At 52.4% G+C, this 20,149-nt stretch overlaps 4 protein-coding genes across 4 annotated transcripts; 3 read left to right on the forward strand and 1 right to left on the reverse strand.

The window, feature by feature from the left end:
* Positions 1 to 3,061: 3,061 nt before the first annotated feature.
* B0T15DRAFT_565170 (kinase-like domain-containing protein) lies at positions 3,062 to 5,229 on the forward strand (the record flags this gene model as incomplete). The annotated part of the gene is made up of 3 exons (XM_062870658.1): positions 3,062 to 3,078; positions 4,133 to 4,200; positions 4,254 to 5,229. 3 exons carry the CDS (start codon positions 3,062 to 3,064, stop codon positions 4,829 to 4,831), a joined length of 663 nt encoding a protein of 220 aa, XP_062727418.1. The 3' UTR covers positions 4,832 to 5,229.
* A 2,256-nt stretch (positions 5,230 to 7,485) lies between these two features.
* B0T15DRAFT_499579 (uncharacterized protein) lies at positions 7,486 to 8,756 on the forward strand (the record flags this gene model as incomplete). Its single annotated transcript, XM_062867341.1, has 3 exons — positions 7,486 to 7,928; positions 8,008 to 8,353; positions 8,451 to 8,756. Exons 1-3 carry the CDS (start codon positions 7,567 to 7,569, stop codon positions 8,754 to 8,756), a joined length of 1,014 nt encoding a protein of 337 aa, XP_062727419.1. The 5' UTR covers positions 7,486 to 7,566.
* Positions 8,757 to 9,276: 520 nt separating this feature from the next.
* B0T15DRAFT_499580 (uncharacterized protein) lies at positions 9,277 to 11,768 on the reverse strand (the record flags this gene model as incomplete). Its single annotated transcript, XM_062867342.1, has 3 exons — positions 11,518 to 11,768; positions 10,815 to 11,017; positions 9,277 to 9,696 (listed from the first exon to the last, which is right to left on the reverse strand). Exons 1-3 carry the CDS (start codon positions 11,753 to 11,755, stop codon positions 9,277 to 9,279), a joined length of 861 nt encoding a protein of 286 aa, XP_062727420.1. The 5' UTR covers positions 11,756 to 11,768.
* A 3,056-nt stretch (positions 11,769 to 14,824) lies between these two features.
* B0T15DRAFT_405903 (glycoside hydrolase family 55 protein) lies at positions 14,825 to 17,535 on the forward strand (the record flags this gene model as incomplete). The annotated part of the gene is made up of 4 exons (XM_062865305.1): positions 14,825 to 14,984; positions 15,034 to 15,291; positions 15,343 to 15,944; positions 15,998 to 17,535. The coding sequence occupies 4 exons, from the start codon at positions 14,825 to 14,827 to the stop codon at positions 17,384 to 17,386; spliced, it is 2,409 nt and encodes an 802-aa protein (XP_062727421.1). The 3' UTR covers positions 17,387 to 17,535.
* Between the last annotated feature and the right edge of the window lie 2,614 nt (positions 17,536 to 20,149).

A 20,149-nucleotide genomic window follows, 5' to 3' on the forward strand; every position in this document is an offset into this window, starting at 1 on the left:
GCTACATAGCCTGCTTACTCCAGGAGCGCGATATTTAATTTTATTTGTCATTCTACCATTCCAATAGACTAAAATTGTCAGGAGGCAGGTATTCACAAAGCAATGCACTCTTCTGCGCATTACGCCACCCACCCCCTAACCTCAACCCCAGCCCCCATACAACTTACACAAGACTTGTATGCTAGGGCCTAGCATGGTGGCGTTTGCATTGCTTGTCTTCTGTGCCATGTTACGGTCGCGCTCCGGCACCCCCAACACTGTCACCCACCTCGTCGGCGTCATCTCCGAATCCTCGGAAGCTCCCCTTTGCCCGCTGTGACGCTCGCCCTTCATGCTAATCCAACAACTCCCCTAGGTTACTACTATCACCCCCGCCATCATTTATGGAGAACATCCTGTGTAACAAATCAGAGAGATACCGAAGCCATGGCCGCCACAAGCCGGGCGATAGCCGTGTCCTTTGTGTCCGCATGGTACTGTGCTCAGCATCTACTCCTCCAATGCTCTTGTGGTCACCTAGCGCAAGCGCGCACAAGCGCAATGACAGCTCTGTCTAGTCTGACAGATGGGGCTGTTGCGCAGCCGCAGGGTGACACGGTCTTGGTGTGACGTCTGTCAGGCAGACTCTCACTGGCGGCGACTGGCTGCTCTCACGAACTGCACTGCCAGTTGGTACTTGTCCTGTGCATGCGCTCCTGTGAATGTTGGTGAGAGAGGTAAGACGGAAGGAAGATATAAAACCCCCCAGCAGCAAGAGAGCATGCGCCGAGGAGATCCATCCCGCCCTATCACAGCAACACTCCTCGACTCTTGAGCCCCTTCTGAGTGAACCCCGAGACATTTTGACTCAGAGTTCACTTCGTCACACATATATACAACACAACAAAAATACGTTTTCAGACTACGCAGTCAACCAGCCGGCCTTCAAAATCAACAGTCAATCAGGCATCAGAAAATATCTCCAAAAGCCAGCAAGATGGCCGTGATATCGGAGATATATACCGGCACGGAGATCCTTTGCAGCTACCCACCCCGTCCAAACCCTCGGCCGCCGACGCCGCCTCCGAACCCGAGACCCGGCCCGCTCCCGCGGCCCGACCCCAACGTGCCCACACCGCCTCCTTCTCCTCCTAGGCGCTAGAGAGAGCCCAGCTTCCGGGAAGCCGGGAGGGACGTGGGGACGTGGGGGGGGTAGTACTCTTGAGAGCCAGGACTCAGGACAGAGAATGGCAGATCTCCAACATCCCCCGTCCCACCCCTTGTGTCCCTCCGTGTCAGTATCTGGTATAGCGATGCATGTCAGCAAGACGAGATGGAGTTGGGTTTTCTTGTTCAGGTTCAACACACGCACGCATGCGCACAACGCCGCATCTTTTGTTGTGTCAATGACATGGGTGAACCAGGGGATAACAACTCAGATCCAGGGGGAGGCAGGCTAGATCAGATGATGAATGCACCGCAGGTTCTTTGTATGGGCAAACTAAGCTGGTTGGTGGTGTTGAATTGGGATCGGTCTGCGTGTTTCGGATGTTCGGAGATGCTGGCTTTCTTTTTGTCTTTTTTTTTCTTTTTTTCTTTCTTCTTTCTTTCCTTTTTTTTGTTTCTCGTTTCCCCTCACCTGACAGTTTTGTGTGCTGTACCAGGGGATATACAAACAACACTCAACGAAAAAGGGGGTAGCAGAGCTTATATATATACAGACATAGAATGGTTTAGGGAAACCTTTTCAAAACCTCATCCTTGACAGATTTCATTTTTTAATCATTCCAGCTGAATGAGATCTGTGATCGTTAGACAAGGTGAGGCAAAGGTAAGGTCAAGAAATGGGAATTGCAGATACCATCGGCCAAGGTCTTGTGAACTCAAGGAGTGACCGAAGCGACTTGTATCAGGTCAAGAAGCTTATGGGGGCGTGTTTGCATCGCTGGCACGAGCTCTTTTACTTCCCCTTCGCACTTCGGCTTGAAGGCATGCTATCAATCTTGCAAGGGCAGGCCGATAGGGTCGGAGACTCTCATAGTATATATCACTTCGGGATAAAATCTGTGCCTGTTCAAAGCCACGGCATACTTTATCAACAAACAACGCAATTCAACCTGGAACTTCATGTATGATGGTAGCACATGTCTGCCTAGAAACGCACTTAATAACCGGGAAATCCTAAAACCAGAAACCCATCATCACGTCTTGCCAAATTCCATTGACAATGAAACCCTCTTGTTACCACAAAGCAGGAGCGATCGCCACCTCACAATACCAACGAAGTCAAAGACTTTCCATTGTAATATCAACGCAATACCCCTGATTCACGCCCAGACCAGCCGGGCTGTCCTCTTACGGTACCCCATCCTTTCCTCCACCAATCCCCTCTCCCTCCATCCTTTTGCTTGCACCATGAGCTTCAATTCCAAAGCAACCCAACCCCAAACAATAGATGTACCAAGGAAAGGAACCTACTTCGCCTTCCCCTTCCCCTTCACATCATCAGATCCAGACGCCGATGCCTTCTTAGCGGCTACTCTATCCCGAAAAGCTCTGGTGACCCCCAACGCCTTGAGTTTCTGCATCCTGTTGAGACTCCTCGCTGCTCGGGCCACTGGTGTCAGGGGTAATGTGGCCTGTTGATTGTTCCTCCTGGGAGCCAGTGGCGGTGGTCTTGGAGTCCTTGTCGTTGGAAGGCATCTTGGCGACAATGAAATCTTCCACGTTGATGCGAAGGATTGTGATGGTAGGGATGAGAGTGCTGAAGTGGTGTGCTAGCTTTGACCTCGTAAGAAGTGCTGATGTTTGCATTGGAGGACGGGGTTGGTGATATTTTGTGGACGACCTAGCTACCTCGGTTGTGTAGGTACCTAGGTACTAATAGTGACGTGGGGGCAAGAGAGTCTGCGGGGACGCTTCGTTGTCAGAGTTCCTGAGAAGTGGGATGTTGCAAGTGCAAAGCAAGAGAAAGGAACGGGGAGCTGGTGATCCCTTTATATAGGCGTATTGTATCAGTGACTCCTCCGATCCTGTGTAAAGAGTTGGCACCCCCTCATGTGCCTCTAGAAGCTGAATGCACATGAATCTACCCTCGAAGTCTATAACAAAGATGCACTCCTACCTTGTTACAAATTTGCTTTCTCGAAGCAGCCTTCCATCGGATGGTTACTTACTCGATTCCTTTGACATGGCTGTGGTACTCACATGGTCAGCCCCATAACAGCGAGGCGTGCAGTGGCCCGCGTGAGTCCCCAGAGCCTGACTTCAGTTGATGTGTTCCATTTCGTATGGCTGGCAGCTTTGCCTTGCACTTAAGAGCATGCACTGTGTTCGGCTCTGGCTTAATTTGCCAGCCATCACCCTGTCCCCTTGGAACTAGAAAGACCGACCTGTTTTGATAGATGTGGTCGACTTCGCTGTTTCGCCAGCAGTGTCCGATGATGCGATCGTCTCTCTCTTGTGCCTGACTGCCACCATCGAGTGCACTACGTAATCCTTTACCACTTTTGAATGAGATAGGCCTGCTTCAAGCACTCCCATCCCCTTTTGAGTGCCTTACGAGCAGAGGTGTCATCCTCATGTCCCCAGACGAGAATCGGTTGCAGGGTTAGGGTACCCCTAACGTCTTCCAGGACAATCCAGGTCAGCATCTCGCGTTTTTCGTGGCGCTACACGGCCACTCGCGTAAACCTAACATGTTCTCACCAAAGGGCAGTTTCGCCTGCAGCCTACGTGGGCAGAGCTTACAATCCGGTTTTCAACCTCGGGCTTCGAAATACAACAATGTAGGCGTCGTTCTCATTCAGAGCTGCTTTCGCTCTTCCGCTGCGCGTCGGCCTCGGCTGTTCTTTCAACACTCGTTGACCCACCGGTTGGATCGCCGGTTTCAACACACCGTCCTTTTCGTCGGTTTCAAGGGACCAATGCAATCCATTCCCGACAGGGTCATTGCTGTGTGGAGATTCCGGGCGGTTGTATCTCATTGAGGAGGTGCTATCCGCTATCAGAGAGACTTGCAGAAACCGCTGTCGTCACATCCAAACTTGAGGGTGCTGGTCGATACCATTTCCCCACACGAGATTTTCGTTTATGCCTTCCTTGCTAGCGATCTTTTCCGGCTCTCCAAACGGTCTCTATCCGACAAGGCAAGGAAGAGCATCCTCAAGAGCGTCTCTACTGGCCTCGCTGAGTTGCATGACACAAACATTATCCATACAGGTAAGATGACCTCAATATCGATGTTTGTAACAATCAGCCTAACAGTCCAACAGACATCAAGCCAAGCAACATCCTGATTGATTATGAAGAAGTGTCTGAAGGTGATCCGGCAGTAACCCAAGTCCGGATTTCCGATCTGGAGGACTCGGTCCTCTTGCCTCCTGGCTCGAGCATCGGGGGATGCCTATGCGGCAACGAGCTCTGGCAGAGTCCCGAGTCCTGGGAACGAGCGAAACAAAACACCTCGTCCGACATCTACTCGCTTGCCATTGTCTCCATCTATGTCATGCTCGATGATATGATCCTCCACGCAGGCGAGGCAGAACTGAGCGGCGATATCGCTTGGTGGCATGTCCTGCGGAGGCATATTTCGTATTTTGGGGACGAAGAGGGGTTTCGCGGCCTTCTTGACCATATCGGACGGGAAAGCCCCTTTCACGAGTGTCTGATCGCCGTCGCTGCGGACTTCGACCCCGAGCGACCCAGGAAACCGTTTGCGCTGTGGCACTACGTCAACCCAGATTTCCGAGATCTGATCGAAAAGATGGCGCGGCTGGACCCCAAGAAGAGGATTACTGCGAGGGAGGCTCTGCACCACCCGTGGTTTCAGAGGGGGGAAAGGGCCAGCTGATACCCACCGGCCCAGGTAACAAAGCCAGTTGAAACTGCCTGGTAGATGTATAGCGCCATCGGATGAACGCCCGGGCCTCCTCAGTAACAGTCATACTAGTGAAGACATTAGTGACATTAAGCCTGTCATGAAAGCCAGCCCTGAGAAGAGGATCAGCCTAAAACAATGTCCGAGTACCCAGTGGCATGTGCTACTGCAAGAAGTCCTGCGTCCAAGCGAAGACCAAGCTGAAAATGAAGCTGGTTCTCGACACGGACAAGGAAGAGGAAGAATTACTATACTATGTCAAGGCTGAACAACTTACGTCAAGACTAAACCACTTCTGTCAATACTCGTATTATATAACAAAGAAAAACGACCAAAGACCTTTCGCGACGTCAGTTAACCGCCACCGTCGCACTCAGCTGAATTCATATCATGGCTATATCAGGCGAGCCGCCAGGGCCTCCCACCTGTCTTCCTTTTTTTCCGCCGGCACACATTTCTGTCAGCCTCTTCCTCCAGAATCCCCTTGTGTCGCGCTCTCTCGTCGGCCGCCTCTTCGCCCAGGAGATACAACTTTGCAATGTTCCCCAACCCGAAGTCCCAAACACTTGACGATTTGTCGCCTTCTGTGCAGAGCCACGGAGTATGTGGAGCAAGACGGTCAGCACCGGTGGCGGTGGGCCACCCCGGAGGCCCACACGACGGCGCCGGCTCGTTTGCATGCACGCTTGTGTTCGAGACTGTATCCTTTCTTGTAGGTTGCGTCGGGACTTCGTTGTCCCCGCTCCTCGGCTGCCATCTTGATTGTCGATGAGTGCCGCGAGGGTTATACTCGAACGCGCATACAAGGAGCTTATCCTTGTGCCGCCGCCGCGGGGTCAGGCGGGCTGTTTGACGAAGGGGTGTTGGCGATGTCCGCCCTCGTGGATACATTATCTTAGATGGGTCGGCGGCCCGCCGTGCCCCCGTCGCTAAATACGGTCGTCAAGAGGCGTCAATCTCGGCCAGGCACGGCAGCGTCTCCCATTCTCCAAATCCACGTTCTACGTGCTGCCCAATCGCTGCAGCTAGCTAAGAGTCCTTCCCAATCATCTGGGGAGAAAGGCGTCTCGTCAGACGTCCCGGCTGGACAATGCAGGAGCGTGACGTAGGCGATCCCCGCCGCGGGCTCGCCATAATACATTCTTGCAGTCATTGGGTATGTCGTATGGGGCTGCATGGAGGAGTGAGCAACGGCTAGGAGCCCTTGCTCCGACTCGGTGAGGTCCTCAATGAGGGAGAGACATCGGTCCTGTACCTGTTGCTGATAGGCTTGTACCCAAAGTCAGTACTTCGACAAGATGCGGTGCGTTAGGGCAAGCATGAGTCCTTTCTTGGAGCCGTACGAATGGTAGTATAAAACCTCGTCGCCATCCAGAACCTTGCCGAACATGGCTTTCTCCATTTGCTAGCACCGCGACGGGGTCGCTCCCTCAAGGAGACTTCCAATGCCACACATCCCTCTCGCCAGTGCCAGTCTCCTCCCCACAGACATGCCAATGGGACATTCTACTATGCTGGATGGTATGGAGACCAGTAACTCCAGTCCTTGGAGGCAGACAAAATCATACCCGAGGCGTTTTCTTTCGACGTTCCGCCACGACTCGGACGTGTTGTGTACGTCCATTCCGAAAATACGTCTGGCCCAATATCCAGGGACCTGCACTCATGGAGCTCATGGAGCGCGACCTCCCCCCGCGGAGGTATGTCTGCGACGCCGGCCCAGTTCATCCAGCGAGGCAATGCCCCGTCTGAGCGAAGCGGAGCGGAATTTGTGGAGAGCGTTGGGAGATAGGGGTCTTGAGCTCTTCGCACCCGAACGTGGTGGCAGTTACGAGGTGTTCTGGTTCAATGAGCGGCCGCTCTCCGAAGATGTGAAGCTCTATAATCGCTCGCGTTCAAGATGTCTCTGTCCTCCCGCGGCCGTGGGAGTGCTATGACGATGAAGTCGCGGCAGCCTGGGAGGGAAGAGTGTTAGAGAAGCTTCGGGGGAGAGGGTGGCTCGGTCTCGGGCACCCGATTTTGATGGTCACGGTCGGCACATGGCGTTGGCACCTTTTGGTTCGTCATCATACGGCCGACACTATTATGACGGTGACCCTGATCATACTTATCCATAAATAAACAATGAATCGAGGCTGTTGGTGTGTGACCTATCGCTAAATCTGGGCGAGGAAGTCACTGTCCTGGTCCTGATGCTTACTGTCGAACGTCGTAGCGCTCCGTGTCTCTGTGATGCATAGGAATTAGCATGCTTCTATGACTTCCAAGTACTACGTTGAATGGTCTCGATTTCGCTGTGCAGGTTTTGTCTACTGTATTGTTCCCACTCTATACAATTGCTCTGGTGTTAGCGGTGCGTAACGGTCTACCTGGTACATTCCTTCCGTTGTCTCCACCACTTGCAAGCTGACTGTGTATATGGTCCGGCTGAACAGCTTTCCTGTCCTCCAAATCTTTTGGATCATGTGTTTTCCCGGCAGGTTGTTCGCAAGAATCGGCCGTGTAAACACGTGAACAGGCGGGTTGAGCAGGTTTGATGCCTGACCTCTCGAGTTTTCGCACTGCTCCCGGTGCTCTTTCTCCCCGGTATTCGATCCAATGACGGAACGCAATACACAACCTCATCCGACTTCGCGAAGAGCAATTAATTTACCTCTTTACATCTTTCCACATAAAAATACCCGCCTCTTCCACGACAAGCATCGGAGATGGACGCCCCTGGCGAAGCTCTACGGGCTGCCGCTGGCGATAACGACAGCAATTGCGCCCCGCCGTCGCTGTCAATCAACCAACTCGCCGCTCTCCATCCGCGTGAGCGGCTGTTGGTCCGTCCCGAGCGCTGGACCGACCGGCAACTGTCACTGCTTCCGTGCCGCTTCCACTCGCACGGAGAAGGGGGCCGTGCCAAGGGCATGCCCACGGAGTACCGCAGCCCTGAATTATCGGACTTGGAATCCGGACGGCTTGCCATCCGCCTAGATGAGGCGGATAATCTCGAGGATCGCATTAAGCTGATCGATGACCTGCTCCGCCTCGTCTCAGAACTCGGGGACATTCGCCCCTGGTATTTGTACGTGATGCGCTTTGCTTTCAGCCCAAATCTCTCATCGGTTGATATACACAAAGCTAACCCGCAATGTTTGCGATAGGAGCAGCGCTCAACTCTACTTTAACCAGCATCCATGCGCTACGTTTGGTCCATATGGATACGAGGACAGGGAGATCATCACCGCCGCTCCTCATCGGAAGAAGATCAGCTTCGCGCTGTTCGACAGCGCCGAGCCCTCGCGGAAGCGGTTCCAGCATCTCAGGCCCAAGGATTGGCTTTGGCGTAGCGGCGCTGAGGCAGAACGAATGTCCATCCTCGGAAAGCGGCTTGCCCCCAGTGACCGCTATCGGGACCCTTATCTCGCGGCCGTCATCATCGCCATGGCGCAGAAGGAGCGACGCAAGGCTCCGCAACAGGCGTCTCCAGGATCCGGCGGCGGTTTTACTGTACGTACTGTACTACTACTTTTGTTTTCTCATAGCGTCGCTTTCTCTGCCTGTTGTTGACTTGGCTAACTGTTGCTGCTGCCCCCCGAGAACACAGGTCCGACTTCTCTTCGTCGACCGAGAAAGCCCCTCGCTCTTCCAATACGTCGCCCACGTTCAGGGCGCCTTCCTCGACATGTTTGATCACCCGGCCAGGCAGCCGCCCCCCTCGGCCTCGGGCAACCCGGGGCTTGACATCCACTGCTGGGAGATCCCCACCGATCCCGGCCCCACGTTCGCCCACCGACTTGCCTGGGCGCTGAGGACGGACTGTTGCGGGGAAGTGCACGACGATGTTGTTGAGGGGGAGGAGGAGGAAAATGCTGCCGGAGAAATGAGTGATGCCCAGGCGGGTGGGGAATGACGCCGGGAAGACAGATGAGAATGTGGAGATGTCTGAGGAGGTTGAGGAGATGGATGTTGCTGGGAATGACCCGATGTTGAGCCTATTGGTGAACGCGCTGATGAGATATCAGAACGAAGAGGCTGCGGCTGGGAGTGAGCAATGGTAGGGCAGTGTCAGGAGGTGCGCAACCGTATGGAGGTGTGACTGGCCAGTACCACCGTCGACGATGAAGGGAGTTGCTCAATCTATGTACGCTGACACTGCAGGGTGGTGGCTCGATTTGGCAGCCCCTTGCTTACGCTTCATGCTAGCAACCAACTAGAAGATCAGAAATGTATAAAATGATGTATTTAGTAATAATAGAAAAACCACCAGTCGAGCCCCGCCCTTCACGGGCCATCTACTACCTATTATCACCCAACCCCGGGGGACATGTCCTATCAAAGCACCACCAGCCTACCTTATACAGACTTTCCAGACTTTGCTCCGCCGTCATGCCAACCGGTTAACCTCTCCTTGATCCTGCCCAGAGTCTTCTTCAACAGGCCCAGCGGAACTTGATCATGTCGGACGGGTAATGGAGAGTACGAAGGAAGTTGTTGTTCTCACACACGTCGCACAGCCTCTTCCTTGGCGGCTCCGGCGCCGTCTTTGCTGCTGCTGCTGCCACTACTATCTCGGAATAAGGCGGCGGCCTTTCCACGGTAACACCAACACCACCGTAAGGGGGTGCTTCGTCTTCTTCTTCCTTCCGGTTGTTGTTGGTGTTAGTGGAGGACGACTCGGTGGGCGGGCTTGTGCTTGTGATCTCTCCTTTCTTGGCAGGAAGAGAATTGTACTGGGCGAGGGGGGATTTGAACGTCGTGCCGCCTGAACTGTGGTGCGGCCAGGCCAATTCATCTAGAATGGTGTAGTTCGGTGTCCAGCCCATTGTGAGAAGTGTGATGATGCTAAGCGGCTGGAGTTGTGAATACGAGTAGTTGGTAGAAACGGGAAGTTGTTACCGTTACCGTAGGTACTAAGCACAGCAAAGGGAGCAGTGGGTCGGGACACCCAAGAATGCGTAGACCGGATAGATGTAGTATTTATACACGCCGTACTTAATAATACAGCAGGCTCTGAATGAGATATGGTTAGCGCCCATCGCCACCCTTCAATGACTTCGCGGGGCACAAACAAGGCAAGAAGAGCCGGACTCACACGCTGTTCGTTCATTGTTGAAGACGAAGAACCCTGTGTGGTCTTTGTGTCCGCCATTTCTCTACCGCCCTCCCAAATTTGTCAAGGCACAACCACACAACGTTCGTGCCAATAGCGGCAAGTAATGATCAGTTCGCGCAAACAAGCTTTATAATATTTCGCTGATTCGCTACCTTTCGCTTGAGACAGTATGCCATTCGGTCAGCGGCAGGCTGTGTGGCCGAAGTTACAGTACCCAAACACGCCTGCAGCGGTAAGAGGAGCATGAGCTGGCAACCACTCAAAAGCTAGAGACCCTGAGTTGTTCATTGCAGCCTGAAGTGCCTGGTTATCCAGCTGGATAGCTAAGGCCCCCTCGAGGTACATTGTCACGCCGGGTTAAGCTTGTTGATAGGCGGTCTCGAGCGAGATACATGGACTTCTAAGCAGCATTTGCACACTATTACTGGAAGACCTCACAAAATATGGAAGTAGAAGTGCCCTGCTTTTAGGTTTGATCTGTAGAACTCCCGGTGATTTCCATGAAGTACTAGTAGCTAACACTACCGCGGGGCAAGACCTGGTCCAGGCCATTGATCATATGCAGCTTCTGCCTTCTCTCTGTCCCCAACGACCAAAGCACCCACCCCCAATCTCCCCTCCTCCCCTCCAAGCATCACCAAGTATGAATATAGATAGTTGGCCCCAGCCATCCTCCTCCTCGTTCCTGACTCAGGACTACAAAGCAGAGAAACCCACCCCAAGCCCAACCACACTAGCAACTACAGGCCAAATCCCGCTCGCCGATATGCCACCACCCGTAGCAGCATTGCTTGGTTGCGGGCACATGCAAGTTGCTTTTGTTGGCCCCTTCGGCCCTTGTCCTCGGTGCCCCACCTCTTGACTCTGGTGCAGGTTATCCTTGGCCTCGGCCTTGCTACTTGTGTCGGTGTCGGACTCGGATTCGGGCTCGAGTTTGATGATTGACAGGTCACGCAGCATGAAATCTTTAGTGACGGTGGGGGTGATGTGCTCTTGGCAGTGAATGGTCGTGGTGATGATGTCGTCGGGATGGGTCGGGTACTTGGCGGCGCCAAAGGCTGCCAGGGACGTCGCCGCGGCAAGGGAGCTAAGGCATCTTGCGGTGGAGCAAGTTAATAAGTACTGAGACTGTTCTCGTGTTTGGGAGTCTGTAGAGCAGTAAGGCGTTGGAACTTCGAGGCGAGCAGTTCTTCGCTATGTATGGACGTGACTACCCCGTTGACAGGGGAAAGGTGTTCAAAGTCACTTTGAACCTTGTAAGTCTTCGAGTGATTCTAGAACTCGAGTAATGGGCTCTAGGTGTTAAATGATGCCCAGTGGAGATCGGGGAAACCGGTTAGGGGCCTCCTTAATAGTGCGGCGAGTGACAATGCAGATGCCATGGTTGATGTGGGAGCATATGAGCACATCCGCTAATAAGCGTTAGCAACGTTGGAAGGACTGCTGCGCCTGTGCTCATGACAGCCAGATCATTCCTGGTCTCATCTTCTGCCACCCGCGTTGCACGCCATGGGCTGCAACGCTTTTATTCCTCAGCTTCATTCCTATGAGACCACACAGCCGTCGGCTAGGTGGTCCTCCTCGTTGTCCGGCGGGGATCTGATCTGTTTGGCGAGAGGCTGTTGCTGGGTGGCCTGTTCACCCCGGCGCTGCGTAATGGTGGACATGGTGGTGTCGGCACTGTTATTAACGACATCGATCTTCGAGTTCTGTTGGAGCTGAAGGCGCCCCTGGTTCAGGACAGCTGCGTGAACACAGCCCCTGCAGCTTTCTGCAGTCTTGCTTGAATCATACATTGTCACGATGTTGAGATGTTCTGTGCAACAATCCTGTGACAGGGCCGCGGGGCAAGCGCGGGGTTATGTATAATTCTGAGATCACCTAGTTCTTTGTTCCTCTCGAAAGAGAAGGGGGGGGGCTGGGGTTTGAAGGGGTTGAAGAGGCCACAACACCGGCAACGGCTCATGCCATAAGTAGGAAGCATACAAAGAACGAGAGGTAGGCAGTACCACACAAAGCCATATTCTAAGACGTCTCTTACTATCGTAGAGTCAACACAGACCTTGGAGCATCCTGAATCACATCCAGCAATTAGATGTTGGTTGTCTGCTACTACTAACGTAGGTGTATAGCGAAAGTTACATACATGCGAAAGTTACACTAAACCACACCAACGCGACATCTCACTTCTACACCCACTTCCTCTATAACCTAACATGCCTTAGAAAAACGACGAAAGCCAAGTTATCTTAGCCCTCCAGGCTCTAGAGAATGATCCGAAATTAAGTCTTAGAGCTGCAGCTCGGATCTTTTCTATGGACCTAATGAAGCTCAGCCGCCGTCGGCGCGGTTAGCAGTCACGATACGATATTCTAGCCAACTCGCGGAAATTGACCGATTTAGAAGAGGCTGTCATTATTCAATATATCCTCGACCTGGATTCTAAAGGATTTCCTCCCCGCTTGTCTAGTATAGAAGATATAGCCGATCGGCTACTTGCCGAACGTAACGTAGGACGTATCAGAACGTATTAGGCTTTAACCTTCGTTAAACGGTACCTAGAGCTTACTATGCGTTTCAATTGGAAATATAACTACTAGAGGGCCTAATATAAAGATCCAGAGATTATTTGCGGTTGGTTTACACTTATACGGAATATAATCGCAAAGTATAGTATCTAGGAGGCCGATATCTATAACTTTGATAAGACTAGGTTTCAGATGGGTATTATCTTAACGGCAATAGTTATTATAAGCTCTGAACAGTATAGCAGGGCAAAGTTAAAGCAGCCTAGCAATCGCGAATGGGCAATAGTAATCTAGGGCGTTAATACAACTAGCTAGGCAATCCCGCCGTTTATTATTGTCAAGGGCAAATATTACCTCTCCTCTTAGTACGAGAATAGCCTATTGCCAAAGGACTAGGTCATTACGATATCCGAAAACAGTTAGACAACTAACAAGAGAGGCCTAGAATAGATTTAGTACTTCAATAAGTATACTAAAGCTCGAATAGCTAGGGTTTATCGCCTCCTAGTCCTTGATAGCTATAATAGCCATTACTCGACCGACTTTAAGCTCTATTATAAGGAGAATAATATTATCACCCTCTATATATCTCCCTACTCGTCTTATATTCTTTAGCTGCTTGATATTAGGTATTTCAGCCTACTTAAGACGGCATATAGCAAGTAGATCGAGGGGATAATATAGGCAAATATAACCTATATTATTAAAGAGGACTTCTTTCCTATATTCTATGCTACTTTCTAAGCTACTATAACTCCTAAAAATATTTAAGGAGGTTTTCGAGGTACTAGAATTGCTCCTTTTAATCCCGAGAAAGTAATCTCGTAGCTCGATATCCGTCTAAAGACGCTAACGCCCTTAAACTCGCCGCCTAATAGTACCTATACCTAGGTTTCTAAGACCCCGAACAACCTAATCGAAGCCTCCTTATAATCTACCCTTATTAAGAATCAAATTACCTGGTATTAAAATAGCTCTCCAACTGAGATTTTAAGGGCGGTTAATATATTTGCTAAAGGGACGTCCAAGGTCATATATTAGTTGGCATTATTAAGGGTAGAGAACCAGAGCCTCCGAGCAGTAAATAAGGCACTAAGCAAGCGCCGAAGGGTCAAAAAACAACGGCTCCGACAAGGAGGATCACTTTCTATATAGGATATATAGGATCTATAGGGCCAGAGAGACGTTAAGGTACAGATTAAGGAGGAAACGTAGGCGGGTAGTAGTCGGAAGCCGAGGGTTAAGATACGCGCGCGGTATTGTGGCAACTGCGGCGAGCCTGGCTACAATGCGCGTACCTGTCAGATAGTTGTTGAAACGTCCGAGGAAGACGATTCCGAGTAGTTTCGTTCGTTTTGAGCTGGTTGGGTGGAATTAATATAGATAAAGTTAAGGGGGTATGGTTTAGTGTAACTTTCGCATGCATGTAACTTTCGCTATACACTTATGTTAGTAGTTAGTATCTAGCTTCGCAGCAGCCCTGATTCCAACGCACCGTGGCTCTCACACAGTGGCTCTTACACCGTGGTCCTCGCACCGTGAAGCTAGCTTTGAGAACATCGCCTTTGGCCCCGGCCCGAGGTCTTGGAAGCCGGGCCTTCCTAAGGTAGGAAACCAAGTGACTATATTATAGTATCTGGGTATCGACGGAGATTCATCATCTGCGCGGCGAGAAGTAGGCTCTGTCTTTGGCCTTCACCAAGTTCTCCCGCTACCTGGACGCGATCTCGTTGACATGCTGTTGAAGAGTGTCAAACACAGTGAGAATCCTGGAACATCTGGTACCAGGTATGTATACCAATGGGGGAATGGTATTATGGTAGTGGCATCATAACTCGTCTATCTCTGGGACAGGCTTCCAACTTCTGTTCAACCAAGAGATATTTGTTACTATCAAGTTATTGGTACAATACTAGTACTAAACCTCATTTTATGAATCGATGTTTACGAGGTCGGTATATACCTTGGTAATCTTCAGGACATGGTGGGAGTAAGGTCCTCTGCCCTGTGGGGACCGTTGGGGAGGAAGTCGCGCTCCTTCCCCTTGTGTTGCCACTTGCCTAACTGTGACGTCCGACCGACTTGCCACGACATGAGTTAATACGGTACTGGTGCAACTTGAGATCAATTACAATCTGGTGCTGAAACACACCGCTGGACAACGTAACTGCATCATTGTTTCTGTGTTCCATGGCCAACTTGGACTATTACACAAGAAACATTCGATTGCATTCAACTTCACCGGCAGCCTTTTTCATCGCTCCTTCACACTCAAACTTCCCAAGTTACTGAACGGTCTCATTCATTACCATCAAACATTGAGTCTGCTGTGTCAGGATGAAGTGCGCTTTCGCTCTTTTTCTGGCCGCGGCAACGGTCGTCTGGGCGGCCTTCTGGATGGAGGACATTCACCACCAAGGCATCGCCCCCTTCAACCCGGAGAATGACTATCAGGTCTTCAGAAATGTGAAGGAATGGGGAGCCAAGGGAGACGGAGGTGAGTCGAATAGTGCACTGGAGAGACCTCAATGTTAACCGCTGCCCAGTCACCGACGACACGGCGGCCATCAATGCCGCCATCAGCACTGGCAGGTGCGGTGGCCATAGTTGTGTTGGATCAACCACCACGCCGGCCATTGTTTACTTTCCCGCTGGTACCTACATCATCACTACTCCCATTGTCGGCTTCTACTACACTCAGATCATCGGTGACCCCACCGACATGCCAATCATCAAGGCCGCTCCAACATTCCCGACCGAGGCAATTGCCCTGCTCGATGCTGATCCCTATCTGGACGATGGCCGTATGTTACTTCCAATGACTTTACAATGCTTAGTCTGACTAAACGGGATAGAATTGAACTTCAAGGCGACGAATGTCTTCTTCCGCCAGATCCGCAACATGGTCTTTGACACGACCGACGTGCGGGGAAAGGCCACGGCGATCCACTGGCCGTCGTCCCAAGCGACCATGATTCAGAACTGTGTGTTCTTTCTGTCCTCTGGCGTGGACGACACTCACGTTGGCATCTTCATGGAAGAAGGTAGTGGAGGCATGATGACGGACCTGGTGTTCCATGGTGGTAAGATTGGTGCTCGCTTCGGCAACCAGCAGTACACAATGCGGAACCTCTCCTTCTATGGCTCTGATACGGCCATCCAACAGATCTGGAACTGGGGCTGGACATACAAGTCACTCACCATCGTCGACTGCCGTGTGGGCATTAACATGTCTTCCGCCGACGTTGGTTCCGTCACCCTGCTCGACAGCTCCTTTGAAAACGTCACCACGGCGCTGATAACCGGGAAGACCCCGGGAAATGCCACTGGGCTCGGGTCGTTGGTGATCCAGAACGTGATGTACACCAATGTCCCGACAGTCTTGCAAGGAGCAAATGGGCAGCCTCTTCTCTTGGGCGATGCGGAGGGGACCGTCTATGACGGGGGCTATGCGAGAGTTAGTCCTTTTTCTGTGCTCACGTGGAAAGCACTTACTAACGCAACCATCAGGGCAATACATATGCTCCACACGGCCCTTCGCTCCTCGAAGGCCGTGGGTTCGCCTTCTCCCAGCTGTCGAGCCTGAAAGTTGGGAACTGCTACTACGAGAGATCGAAGCCGCAGTACGAAGACTATCCCGCCTCCGCCTTTATCTCAGCACGGGAGCATCATGCTGCGGGCGACGGGAGTACTGATGACACGGACTCTCTTAACACGCTCTTCCGGCAGGCCGCCAACTCGACATCCATTGCCTTCTTAGATGCCGGATACTACAAGGTTACGGACACAGTATACATCCAGCCCAACACTCGTGTTGTCGGCGAAGGCCTTGCCGCGGTCATCATGGGTGTCGGCGAGAAGTTCTCCGACCCAACCAACCCACGCCCCGTGGTTCAGGTTGGACGACCGGAAGACGTTGGGTTTGTCGAAATTAGCGACATCATCGTGTCAACGCAAGGCCCAACTGCGGGAGCCATCCTGATTGAATACAACCTTAACACGCCGGCAGCTGAGAACGCCTGCAGCCCGCGAAGCCCTCCCTCCGGTCTCTGGGACGTCCATGTCCGCGTGGGCGGGTTCACCGGATCCCACCTTCAAGCTGCCGAGTGTCCCACAACGCCAGACCAGTCGAACTATGTCAACCCTGCATGTATCGCTGGGTACATGAGCATGCACATCACACCAAGCGCACGGAACCTGTACATGGAGAACAACTGGATTTGGGTTGCAGATCACGACATCGATGACCAATCGTCCACTCAGGTCAGCATCTATGTCGCTCGCGGGTTACTAGTTGAGGGCAGCCGCATCTGGCTTGTCGGAAGCTCTGTCGAGCATCACACGCTGTACCAGTACCAACTGGTCAAAGCCTCCGACGTTTGGATGGGCCAGATCCAGACCGAAACTCCTTACTACCAGCCCAACCCGCCAGTGCCAGCTCCATTCGCCCAACCTAACACAACCCTGCACGATCCCAATTTCGCGGCCGACTGCTCGTCCGGCAATCACAACGCTGCCCTGGCACTGGCCGGAAACCCCCCGTGCGCGATGGCATGGGGCCTGCGCGTCATCGACTCGCATAACGTAGTGGTCTACGGCGCGGGCTTGTACAGCTTCTTCAATAACTATAACACAAGCTGCAGCACGGCCGCGTCCGGCGAGAACTGTCAGGCCCGCATCTTCTGGGTGGGGAAGAATGAGGGCGGCGGCGATGTCAACGGGAACAGCACCACCACCGCCACCGCAAAGGGCACGGACGCGTTTGGCGTCGAGCTGTACAACCTTGTCACCATTGGCAGCGTGAGCATGATCACAGAGGCCGGGTCCGACATGGCCCTGTGGGATCAGAACCGCGCGACGTTTGCAAGTACGTTGGCCGTGTTTCGCTCGCAGGGCTGAGGGGTATGAAGACACGCCGTCTATCTGCTGGGCTGGATGCCCTGCGACGTGTCTAGGGGCGGTGGTGATAGGCTGGATGCTGGTTTGCTTTGGCAATGGTTAGGCAAAGGGGATAGGGATGCAGGTTATGGCATGCTGTATTGTTCGGAACTCACTCATCTTCTTCATATGGGTAGAGGTTAAGTCGAGTTTCGGACTACTTTGTTTATGAGAAATGAAACCATGCTGTGGAGAGTTTCTTGCATATGCGTCGTCAGTGAACCTGAGAGGGCTGCGAGCCTTCTCGCGGCATCCGGTGAGCCGATTTCCGTTGCTCCCTGCGGTACTAGCCAAGATGGAGTTTTTGTGTGTCGCACTGCTGCCTGTTGTTTAGTAGGCCAGGGACCCAAAGGTACAGGTATAGATAGTTAGGGATATTTATCTGATGGCATGCACAAAGCTGGACCCTTCCCAGGCTGCGGTTGCTCTGTGAGTGCCATATCTCCCTCGGTCCGCCATTGGAAGTGTTCACTGTGGAGCATGATTTACATCTAAGGTACCATTGAATGACTGGCCGCGAATCCAGGGAGACAGATGGGTTGGAAAGGACGATCCCTTGTCGGAAAGCTTGCGTGATTCCATTGCGGTCCAACCCATTTATCAGGGGCAGGAGAATACATCTGTCGGTTAGTGAAGGTACCCAATACCCCATACTGAGGTTGATTAACACACAACCTTGCACAATCTCAGCACAACAGAAGCGGACGACAACCCACGATCGGTCCGATCCGAAAAAAAAAACCGAAAATGGGATAATGAATGACGATCGTTCGGTCTCGCCACTTTCCTTCCCCCAATTGCCGAGCATCTCATCAGGGAGTCAGGGAGGCAAGTTCAAATGCCCCACAGGCCGGGAAATGAGGGCCTAGGCGTTGCTGTGGAGGCCGAAGGAAATGTTTTGGAGCAGTCAGCCGCTAATAACTACCATAGTCAAGCCAAGGCCGTTAGTATGTAGGGGGACCAGCGCCTATACTACCGGCGTCCAGTGCTTCGTCAGTAACAGGATCATACGGACAGTCAGGGAGCGCAGGGCATAAGACTCTGAAATAGCTCGCAAAGGTGCCGAGGGTCTTGCTCAGGATGGAATTATTAGACCCGAAGCAAGTCTCAGCCCAGGTTCATGGAGATACCAAGGCAAGGCTATAGTAGCGGCGTAGTTTGTATGTAGGCAAGGGAGCGTGGAATGTCGTTGTTAAGGGGACGGCGAGTTGGTGGCTTGGCGGGTTCTAAACATGGACACAGTGAAGCTGAGTTGTTTGTGTGGCGCAAAGTCGGCGCCGCATGAAGAACCCTCCAGCAGGCGCGTGCTGCTTGCTAGAAGGGAGGATCTAGTATCACAGGGACCGCCCATAATGTATAATAAACAAACATTAAGCTGTCTGAGCGAAGCAACAAAAAGCTCAGCTACAGCATAACCAAGCGGGCCAACCAGTGGGCGGCAGCAGAACAAAGAAAAGGGGTATCGACCAAAGTTGAATGTATAGAAGGCTAAAATGAAAGGTGAAGAAAAGAATGTCAAGGGCGTTTCTTCGCTGTTGCGCCTCATTCATCTCGTTTCCTCATGAACAACTCCTCGTCAAACACTAGTCGTGAAATGAAACCAGATCCCGACCCTGCCATCCAACTCTCTTCATATGCAAAGTCAAGATCCGTCCCAGATCAGTCTGAAGAAGGTAATAATAGCTTTAGGGTCCAGCCGGAAAACCACCGTGTGTATCGCCCGAGATCTCCCCGTGGAGGTGTGTGAACAAACCCAAGATACATGCAGCAAAGCGCGTGAATTGGGCGAAAAAGAAAGGGATAAAAGGGGTATCAAGGTTGAGGGTGAACCGCAAGCGGTAAATGGGGAGATCCCAGGGATTGGATTGCGTGGCCGTGTGGTATGCCAGAAGAACGAAGAATAAATAAAGTGTAAGTCTGAGTCAAGTCGGTAAAGGGTCCCCGGTTTGTCAACCGCTCCTTTGCCTGCCTGATCTCAAGAACTGAAGGGCGAAGGTTCCAGAGACCTCCGCAAATGTGAAGTCTTACGCGACTGTCTCGATGGCCCGGGGAATGGGTGTGAGCCTCTCTGGTTCGCCAACCAATCCGTAAGGTGCTTGCCCGAGACAGAACGGTGTAATGCTCGCATCCAGAATTGCAGATCGGTCGCTCGGTCCCATCTTGGTTGGATGGCTTGTGGCCTCTGCCAGGTTCCGGATACCCATCCACAGAGGCGCATTGCCGCGTTTAGAGCAGAGCAGCGGCGACCACACCAGCCATCGCGACAGCGGCGGCGTGCGCGGCGCCAAGCCCTGACCCGGCGTTGTCGGACGAGGTGGCAGCCGGCCCGGGCGCAGTGGTGCTCGCAATGTCCGTCAGGGTTGTCGAAGGAGAAGTTGGGTGGAACGAAGCAGTGGAGTTGCTATGCCCAGTGACAACTGCGCGTTGTAGGGTGAGCGTCTTGGTGAGCGTGACGGTGCTTGTTGAAGTTTGCGTTGTCAGGTCCGCTGCGACAGCCGCGAGCGGCATCATGAGAGCGGCGAGAACCGTTGGCAGATGCATTTTGCGGAAGATGAAGCGTGTGCTTGAACAAGGTTGTTGTGTATAAGTGAATCGGGGATTTTGTTGGAGCAAAGGGGCCGCCAAATCAACGTCGAATGTACGACAATGATATTGCGACTCGAACCAGGTACCGGTAGTATTGTGATGGTGAGATGTCCGACTGAATGTTGGTGATCGGAGACC

The sequence above is a fragment of the Chaetomium strumarium genome (genome assembly GCF_033439665.1).
Source record: "Chaetomium strumarium strain CBS 333.67 chromosome Unknown B0T15scaffold_1, whole genome shotgun sequence".
Taxonomy (NCBI): domain Eukaryota; kingdom Fungi; phylum Ascomycota; class Sordariomycetes; order Sordariales; family Chaetomiaceae; genus Chaetomium; species Chaetomium strumarium.